This window comes from Euprymna scolopes, chromosome 9, assembly GCF_053919585.1.
Source record: "Euprymna scolopes isolate OS-2025 chromosome 9, ASM5391958v1, whole genome shotgun sequence".
Taxonomy (NCBI): domain Eukaryota; kingdom Metazoa; phylum Mollusca; class Cephalopoda; order Sepiida; family Sepiolidae; genus Euprymna; species Euprymna scolopes.
Genome location: NC_136490.1, coordinates 151,250,693 through 151,261,621, shown reverse-complemented (window position 1 = coordinate 151,261,621; position 10,929 = coordinate 151,250,693). Strand labels below are relative to the sequence as shown.

The 10,929-nt window shown below is 36.6% G+C and overlaps 1 protein-coding gene across 1 annotated transcript; it reads right to left on the bottom strand.

Moving 5' to 3' along the window:
• Positions 1-1,554: 1,554 nt before the first annotated feature.
• LOC145284919 (cGMP-specific 3',5'-cyclic phosphodiesterase-like) lies at positions 1,555-4,715 on the bottom strand. The gene has a single exon (XM_080134014.1). It carries the CDS (start codon positions 4,110-4,112, stop codon positions 1,725-1,727), a length of 2,388 nt encoding a protein of 795 aa, XP_079990140.1. The 5' UTR covers positions 4,113-4,715; the 3' UTR covers positions 1,555-1,724.
• Positions 4,716-10,929: the final 6,214 nt, after the last annotated feature.

Sequence of the window (10,929 nt, the reverse complement as noted above, 5' to 3'; positions counted from 1 at the left end):
AAAATAAATTCGAAGTTTTCTTTACATCATATCCGGTGGTTTGTCCGTTCTAAATTAACTGATGCTAAAATGAACTGATCTCTTTTTAAATTATTTATACTTTAATATCCTTTATTTTACAGACTGGTGTTTACAATAATTAACTATAATTATATAGTTAAAAGTTACACATGTCATTACTGCGGCAATATTTTTCTCGTTGATGGTTACAAAGTACGTGTTCAATTCAGTAGAATGTTATAATTGAAAACTGATCCCCGACGATAAAAGTCATAATTTTTTTTAATTTTTTTTTTTTTTACAATTTTACTTTTTTCTTATCTGAAAGTTAAATTTGTTATTGTTATCGATGAGATAAACGTGAAAAAAAAAAAGAAAAAAAATGTAAAACGTCCGCCGAATCTCTAAATAAAAGAGAGTTGTAGTAGCTCTCTACATCAAACTGGCACTGAGCCTAGGTTGGGGTGATTAGGAAAAACAAAATTTTCACTTTCAAAATCATAAAACTATTTCTTTTTATACTAAACACATTTTTAAACTCTAAGCCTGAATTGCGACCAGATAAATCATCATTTTCATTACTTTCCATTCAGTTTGTATTTGACTACATTGACGCCAGTTTTCGTTTTTACTTCCTTTGTCTGTTAAATAATTTACGCCGCTAAAGTACAAATTTCCCCTTTATTACATTGCTTTATTACATTATTTGTTATATGTTGGCTTTTTTTTTTTTTTTTACTGTAGTTGTTTTTTGTTTAGTTCTCTTTTCGGGACTCATTTTCCACACTGCTCAGACATTAACTTTTTTAGGTACTTTTTTTTATCTTACAACCAACTACACTATTTCCTTTAAACTGATGACTTCTATAGGTTTTAGACTATGCTGAATAAGACAATGTATTTTAACTTTGACGGAGACAAGTAGCTTTCGAAATATAATAACATGCATTATGCACTGTAATTCACTGTTCTACGTACGCGTGATAAAAATGTGTACTTCGCTCGGCACTGCCACTAACACCCAATTATTTTCCGTTTATAGTCATTGCGGGTGGGTATGCTGACAACATATATCAAGATTGAACATGGGGCAAGTATTTGGACAGCACCCCCCTCATAAAATGGGGTGTCTATTCTGAAAGCCGTTCTTAACATTAGGACGTTGGGGACAGGCCAACAACAACAACAATCGTAGTTAAATTTTTTACGAGGAAGGGGGGGGGCATCATTCAATTGTGCAACGCCGGTAAATGGGTCCTGTTAGTTTTTCATAAACTACTTCAAGAAATTTTCAACAATGCTTGGAAAAATTCATTAAGATATATATATATATATACTTGAAACAATGTTCAGGCGCCAAGAAAACGGGAACATTTTAACTTTCAAATATATTTAGTAACTGACTTTTACTTCAAACTATCTATCCAACCCTGACCTCACTTTCACGTCACATGACAAAAATCAACCAACTGAATGCAGCAATTGTTTATTCAAGCTGATAATTAAGAAAGACAAAGGGACACGATCGAGCATGCAACAAACAAGATAAGATAATCTTTTTTTACTTCTTCTTTATTTTTTTTCTTCTTTTTTCTTTCTTTCTTTCTTATTTTCTCCTTTTATTTTGTGCTTTTTTCTTCTAGTTTTCGATATCTCCCCTTCACATTATTTTCGACTGGTATATCTTCTATTCTTCAGACGTTGGTAGTCTTGAAAAATCGCCGTTATGTGTTCTGTCCGTCAATCGACGTGGTGTTATCTTCGAAATCTATAAGACCTGCACGGGATTTTATGATTTCGTCCTCAACATCGAACTCATCAAGATGCTCGGCCATATGTTGCCAGATTTGTCGATTTTTAAAACAAGCCTCGTATAGCAGCATAAAAGCGTCATCGAAGTGCGCCATCGTTTCAAACACCTTTAAGCAAATATCATCAATAAAATCTACCATCATCCTAGGAATTTTATTAACTTCACTTTTATTTAACCATGCAGGGCCAGATTCTTGAGGTTGTAATAGATCTAACACATCAGTCAGAACAAGCGTTTTATGATGACCCCATTCTTTAGAAAATGCAATCAAATCACAACTGACCATTATCAAAATAATTAGCATTTCTTTGTCGTGTGGATTATAAAAATCTATCTTTTTCTTTTTTAGTTCTTCAAAATTATTGACATTAACAAGATATGAATGAATATCCGTTGATAGCACTGCACACTTTATTAGTTCCATTGCTTCTCTGTATTTCCCAGCCGAGACATTTCTGAAAATGTTGGTTTCATCAGCGCTCAAAATTGTTATACAACGGCCTAAGAGATGCTGATCGGAGCAAGAGGTACTATAAATAGTTGCGAGCAACGAGGTGGACTTCAGTTTTTGGGCACTAGCAAATCCCTGATAATCCAAATCATGACAGAGACTTGCGGCTAGCAGACAAATGCACTCAAAAGGACAGAAAATGCTCTTCAACTTCCCAGAAGTTAAAACGCAGAACATTGTCTGGGTAACACTGAATGCGTGGCGCCAATTGTGATATAGCAACGGTTTATAGTTCTTTTTCACTGTCAGTATCCAATGAAATAGATTTTCAAGATTAATTCGTAAGATACTCAAAGCATTCATCTTGGTAAACATAAGGGCAATCACTTGAACAGTTGATTCATCATTTATCATTACATCGTTAAATTGTATTTTATATATATTACACTCGTTTAGAGAAGGCATTTGTAAATTTACAAAATGTAGAACTTCTTCTCTTTCGGAAGTCAAATGATAAGAAAGAATTTCCATTAGAATTTCTTTGGTTGCCAATGACTTGACTGTTGTCTCATACAACTGGGAGTTATATACTCCAAGGCCACAGTATATTACAAATGCGTTCACCGAGTTCGTATCAGATTCATTTCGAATTAATTTAGTCTTCCCTGCAAACAGTATGATACCAATTCGCTTGTCCGATGGATCGCAAATGGGCGCAAATAAAGTCCAGTTCGCATCTTCCTCATACACTTTCATTTTATCTACAGTAGTATCGCCGAGTGGAATTTTATCCGCAGAAACAAAACCCTCTTCGCTTGCAAGGTCAATTAAAATAAGAGTCTGACTGCAATTCAAGCATTTCTTTGCAAGAACGTTGTATGCATCTACGGGTTCATCTTTTGTGACTTTTAATTTTGTGCTTTTGTTGTCCAAACGATAAATCTGACAGAATAATTCACCTTTATCATCCAACAGGTAAAGTTTTGAGAATTTACATGGTATTATTTTCACGGCCGTTTCTAATATATCGGTTACAAGTTTTTCAATGCTGCTTTGTTTTGTAGATATATGCCATGCTAATTCTAACAGAAGGTTATTTCTGTGAATCTCTTTAATCGACATCTGAAATAGGCGAGCGTTATTTATACCAATTCCGCAGAAACTTAAGTATTCAGTAAAAGTAGTCACGTCTTTTTCTGAAAAGTGATCTTCATTTTCTTTGTTCATGATTTCGGCTACCCCAACAACTTCGTTTTCCTTGTTCATAATCGGCACACTCACCATACAGCGTATTTGATATCCAGGAATACCATCGATATCTGGATCAAAACGTGGGTCATCTTGAGCATCTTTGATATTCATCGCCGTTCTTGTCTCAGCAACTGTTCCTGCAAGTCCTCTGCCGAAAGGTATGTGGAGTGCCGTAGACTTGCTGGGCATTGTATCATCTAGACATGATTTAGACGTGATGTAATTCAGTTTGGATACTAGGAATGGTTCCTCAATTCCTTCTACGAGAAAGAGTCTACCGCGATCGCTTTCGGTGAGCAAAATAACGTTTTGCAAAATCTTATGACTCAATGCGTCCACGTTTAATTCACCAGCAATGTCTTTTATGAATTCACTAAAACGTTGATTTTCACTCATGGTTGCGTCGAAACATATCCGCTTTTGTATTCTCTGATGGTTGATTAGTTTTTCGACACATTGTGCCATAGTTAGTGTGGGTGGTCGTGTAACTGCTTTATTCATATTGCATAAATCCTTTCTGGCCAGATACGTACCCACGAAATTCTGGTTCTGGAGTAGAAACGCTTCTACAGCCGCTTGGTCCGGCATATTCGTCATATTGTTTTTTATGCCAATCGAAACCAAATCTATGATAGTGTAACCAGTAATAAACTGTGGTTTAAAATTACAAGACAACGTACAATATTTACAACTTTATTTCTAACCCTTTGCGATTGGTCAGAATTTTAGAGACAAAATCTTATCCCTTCTCGTATGACGATTCTCATATAAAACTTGTGGCCTTACTTGCTTTTGTGTTATATCTATTAGACATAAAAAACGATTGGGTACAGGTCCACTTGGGTCATTTCTTATCTTAACCAATTTGACTTGACTCACTGCTGTTAGTCATTTATTATATCCTTTCTTTTCGTAATTCGTTAAGGTCTCTATCCTGTGCTTGCAATGAGCTTCAACCACCGCTTCCCCTCAGAGGGTAGAATTAGTCGTTTATTGTTTCCTTTTCCTTTCACGGTACGTTGTTTGTATCTTGTGGAAGTGATGAACATCCAATTTAAGGAGGTTCTTATATCATCTTCCTTTTACAATTCATTCAGGCTGCTGGCTGCTTCCTATTCCCGAACCTGCCCACGAGGGTCAGATGCGACACGAGGCTGAGCCTCATGACTGTATAGAACGAAATATGTATTTATTTACAAGGAATGATAAACGATGACGTGATAAACGATGAATTGAAATTAAGAAAATCTGCCATTCATGTCATATTACATCATAGAAGATGAACGGCAGTTTTCACTGTTACTTCAAGAGACGAATGTTGTCTGGTCGTCGGGCCAAGATCACAGTAAAGTATCTGTTCTGATGCTACACTTCACCTTTTCTGCACTTGGTCAGTGAAGGGGAAATTCTTCATGACTGAGACAATTTTTATTTTTGTTCCTATCCAGATTGACCCATTTTAGGAAGTTGGATTTACCCCACATTAAAAACCGACCTTGTGCCTAACTCTGCCCTCGTGGGAGGCAAGTAAATAAGAACAAACAAACTCTGATTTCTAATTAGGAAACTACGCTGGGGATCTTACCTCGACACCAAAATCAAGAGATTAGACTATTCCCGTAATGATCTGTTCCCTGTTAATTGGGTCCTGTGCAGTTCTAGGAGGTTCACCCTCTCAGTCTCCCCAGATTTCTAGTACTCACCACTTATTTCGATAACCTTTGCAAATTAGTTTGCATTATTGCAATAGCCGTTTACCATTGATTTCTCGTTGGTAACAACCATTGGTCTTCACTGGAATTTGGGGTGCAATGACTTACAGATATACGGTTTCAGTTTTCATAATTTCATGTGGTGTTATTTTGTGTTTTACATTTGTAGCAGTTTCTATATGCCTGGCTTGTGCCTGTAACTCATGTGTGTTAGTTTCCGCATTCAAGGGTTTTCTTTAATATTTCAGTCGTGTGCATTATTGTTATCCGTTGTATCTTCTCAGCCATCTCTCTAATTCCAATCCCCCCCATTCATTTTTCAACATTTTTAGGTATTGTTCCGAGGGTTCATACTATTAGTGGTGTTATCTTGACTTTCTTCATCTTCCATATCCCTTTGGCCAGTTTGGTGTATTTGCTCTGCTTCTCTGTCTCCTTCATCTTTACTCTATGGTCTGCTATAACGGCAAAATCTACGATCTGACAGAACTTTTCCTTCTTGTTAACTAATATGACATCCGGTCTTCTGGGTGGGATGGGTTTATCTGTTTGTATTTCCAAAACCCATAGGATTCTGTGACTTTCGTTTTCAAGTTTGTTTCGTCTTTTTCCCACAGAGTTTACATTTACTATTTTCTTGTATGTTATCGATTCTTGCTTTGATATGGTTAGTTTTAATCACATTATCTTGTGTGATCGTTATTAGGGTATTTTTTCACTTCCCATTTTTCTTTTCTCGTCTTATTCCGCGTCTCTTTTTCTATTTTGTTTATTCTTCCATGTCTCTTGCTGCAGTAATTACTCTTTAGATGTTCTGCATTATGTATTTTTTAATTCTTTTTTCACGTCATTAACACAGTCTTCTAAACAAATCAATACTTTTCCTCCGTCTTTTTGTTTCACATGGATCAATGCCAGCATCATCCTTCAGGTGTAGTGCATAGTCATGAATTTCCTGATCTTCTGGACGAGATTCGTCAGTTCTTTTTTTGGGCCAACATATAAACGGTCCAGAGTAAGATACTCTGGACCGTTTATATGTTTATTCCTTTTTATTAGGTTTCTACTATATAGTTTAGTTTCAAGTTTTCTTATTCTTCTGAGGTATTCCTTTTCAATTTTCTCTTTCATTTCTGTTGCTTTGATGGTGTTTGCTTCCAGAATTCTTAAGTATTTGTAACTATCACCTAGTGCCCTCATCTCTGTTTGATTGGTGAGCACCATGCCTTCTGTTGTTCCCAGCTTTCCCTCCTCATGGTTAGCAGTGTGCACTTTTCCGTATAAAATTCCATTTGGATATTCTGGCTAAAGATTCTGGTTGTGTTTATTAGCGCCTCTAGTTCTGTCTTTTTTTTTTTTTTTTTTTTTGCAAAACAGTTTCAGGTCATCCATGTACATTAGGTTTATTATTATTATTATTATTATTATTATTATTATTATTATTATTATTATTCACCCAAAACAAGGTACATTGCTACTTGGATGTAATGAGCTAATATTTAGGGTCATATTATGGGGCACTATGTAGGGAGTTTAGCAGTGAGATGTCTGGTCACATTACATTTAAAATTCTGCTCTACATATTAGTATCGTCGGGAGAGCAGGAGACAGGAAGGGAATTCCAAAGTCAAGCAATTTGTGGGAAGAAACTATTAAAATATAAGGCTTTCTAGCATTGTGGGGCCTCTACAGTGATATTTTGTTGCTTGTTGGGTTAACCGAAGGTATGTACATCAAGGAAGCACAAGTGTTACGTGTTCATCAAAGTACATTCCATTAAAGTACTTGTAAAACAGGTACAGGCATGCAACATTCCAATAATAATAATAATAATAATGATGATGATGATGATGATGATGATGGTGGTGGTGGTGGTGGTGGTGGTGGTGGTGGTGGTGGTGGTGGTGGTGATGATGATGATGATGATGATGATGATGATGATGATGATGATGATGATGATGATGATGATGATGATCTGGGTCCAAATTTCACGACACTACATACAAGATTACTTCAAAACCTGAAAAGATGTATCCATGAAGCAGACGTGATAGAATGAATGACCAGAGGTAAAACCCCACTGATACAAAAGACACCAAAAGGGGAACCGTCCCTAGCAACTACAGGCCAATAACCTGCTTGCCAACCATGTGGAAAATCTGAACAGCACAACTGAACAAACAAATTTAACACTTTTCTAATAATTGTGGACTACTTCGGAGGAACAGAAATGGGTCCGAAAAGAGAAAAGAGGAACGCATGATCTACTGCACATAGTCAAAAAGATCTTGAAGGAGATAAAAAGTAGAAAAAAGTATATCACTATGGCATGGATCAACTGCAGGAAAGTGTATGGCAGGATACCATAAGCATGAATGCTTGAGGATGTACAAAATACCAGATAAAATGATCAATTGGATTGAAAAAAGCAGTGACAACATGCAGACTTGAAATGACAGCTGATGGACGATACATAACTGAGATAAAAATACGAAGAGATATTTTCCAAGGGGATTCCCTATCATTGCTACTGTTCATAATAGACATAATTCATCTTAAGAATATGCAAAGGAAATGCCAAGTCGGATACCAGGTTACATAAATGAATCACTTAATGGGCATCCATAACATAAAACTTTTGCAAGAAAGAAAAAGGAACTGGAGATGCTAATAAATACAACTAGAATTTTCATCCAAAATAGCCGGTTGGAATTTTGAATGGAAAAGTGTGCACTGATAGTTATAAGAAGGAGAAAACTGCAGGCAGCGGAAGGTATGGAACTACCCAGCCAAGGAGGGATGACACTGGGAGTCCTGGAAGCTGACATTGTCAAAGCAACAGAAACGAAACAAAAATTTGAAAAGAATATGAAAACTCCTAGAAACTAAACTATATTGTAGAAACCTAACAAAATGTATAAACATATGGCCAGTATCACTAGTAAGATACTCCACACTATTCAAAGAATAACTGAATCATCTTGATCAGAAAACCAGGAAAATTATAACCATGCACAATGCATTATATCCAAAGGATGATTATGGTCGATTCTACATGAAAAGGAAAGATGGAAGAAGAAGACTGAATTGTATCAAAGACTGTGTGATGACACAAAAAAAGAATTAGAATGATGCATAATGCATAATACAGAAAGGCTAATCACCGCATCAAGAGATGCTGTAAAAAGGACAAGACAGAAAACAGAGAGGCAAGTGGGAAGAAAAACAGCGACACGGACGATTCATAAGGATGACAATATATGAGACTCACGAGAACACTTGGATATGACTATGGAAAGGCCACCCAAACAGAGAAACTAGATTATCAATAACTGCCACACAAGATAACGTGATTAGAACCAACTATATCAAAGTAAACATCGATAAGACAAGAAAACAGAAAATACAGACCCTATGGACAAAAGATCGAACAATAGACTACATAATAAGTGACTGCAGCAAACTTACCCAAAAAGTATTTAAGAATAGATACGATTAAATGGCGAAAGAAGTACACTGGGAATTAAGCAGACAACTGCATCTTGACATCCAGACAAATGATACAAGCACAAACTGTCAGCAGTACTTGTAAACAAAAGTCATAGAATCCTGTGGGACATGGAAATACAAACAGATAAACCCATCCAAGCCAGAAGACCAGATATCATAATAATTAACAAGAAGGAAAAGTCCTGCCAGATCGTAGATTTTTCTGTTCCAGCAGACGATAGAGTGAAGATCAAGGAGATATAGAAGCGAAGCCAATACAAAGAACTTGCCAGAGAGCACAAAAAGAAAACGAAGAAGCTCAAAATAATAGTAGTAGCAGCACTAGAAATAGTCTCGAAATTTTTTGAAAATTTATTTATTCCAACTATTATTTAAAATTTTGTTCTTCTATGTTTATGTCTGCGTAAGGAACAACTCGAGACATGTCGAGGAGTCAGCCGCAACATTAATTAGAAGGATGATGTTCAGACCAAAAAAACACTCACCCCGAAAAAGCTAAGCTGGAAGTAAGAAAACTCAGACTACACCTAATAAATACCACCCAGTCACAAGACCCGGATCTCCTACAAGCCCGTGCTATCGCTACGGCGAGAAACATTGGTCGAGTCAATGTTTTTACAAATATAAGTACTACGACAAATTTGGTAGGAAGGGCCACAAAGTGACACAGTGCAGGAAGAACATAGTCAAGAACAGCGTCCGACAGACTAGATTCGACTTGGATCCAGATAACAACCGGCACAAATATGTCACAGTTAACATCGCAAATAAAACTGTGCATCTACAATTGGATTCCGGATCAGACCTGTCCATCATTAACCTTAATACGTGGAAAAGGCTAATGAAACAACCATGCGGAAGACAAATAACAGTGACAGGCGATAAAGTGGAATTTGAGGGAGAGCTCACACTCCCGGTGACCTTAAATGGTATTACTAAAAAAGTGAAACTGTATGTACATAGGACATCCGAAAACCTGTTCGGTATTGATTGGATGAAGCGATTCGAATTGTTGGACCAACCTATTGTTATATTGGTAGAGAGGCTGGTTGATATCGGTTGATAAATTAAGAAATAATCATAACGGAATAAGAAACAGTTTTTTTTTATCTCTTAGGGAACGCCTACGGAAAACGGTGAATTTAAATTCAAATATAAATATGAAAGCATGCACCCCCCCCTCGTCTTTGGCGAGTGTGAATTTAAATTCAATAAAAAGATAAATAAATAAATAATAATAACAAATAAATAAACTCACTAGCGTTCGAGGCGTACACACACACCCCTCCCTCCCTCCCTCCCTCCCTCCCTCTGAAAATGCAATGTGCGATAGAGCCCACTGTCAGCGAAGCTGATGAAAAGCAAAAGGGAGAGAAAGAAAAAGTGAAATCGATGCGGACGAATAAAGAAAGCAGTTTTTGAATTGAGCGTTTTGTCAACGGTGAAAAACGATAGCGTTTGTATAAAAAAATTGAGAGGCAAGAAAAAAAAAGAAAAAGAGATTGGAGAGCAGTGAACGGTGTCAAATGGACCGGTTGTTTTGTTTACGTTTGAGCGAATAATGAATAAAAAAAAAACTCGTTATATGCCGATGGTGTTCAGGAATGCCTAAAAGCGCAGCGTAAACAAATTTCCCTGAAATAAACAGGAGTTGAATTTTTTCGGCCGAGAATGGATATCATAGAAAGTGCATGGTGAAGACATTAAGGATGAATAAGAAGAGGGTTGCAACGAACAAAAATTTCGTCATGTCGACGGGCGTCCCCATCCAAGAAGAAACCAAACAGGAAAAATCTTGTGAATGATGAACTTTGCGGAGACATTATGAAATACGAAAGTCCAATTGGATAAAGTTAAGTGCCTATTATGATTTCCCCATCCTGATATCCCCGCTCCTTGTCCTTGGCCGAACTGTCATACCATAATGGAAATGGTATATACATTTTCTCTTATATTATTTTTTTTGTTTGTCACCTTTTTTTCTTTTCTTTCTTTTATGATGTTTTTTTTTTATCATCCGACCCCAACCTATTGCGGTGTAATATTAAATTTAAGGATGTTGAATAAAATTCGTGTTTTAAGATTCTAGCGTTGTGTCATTCTTGCTTTGAGTTTGAACCGTTCGGAACAAAATGTGCTAATGAGAACCTCAGACAACGTGTCAAATAGGTCACAAATCGTGGCCGACACTT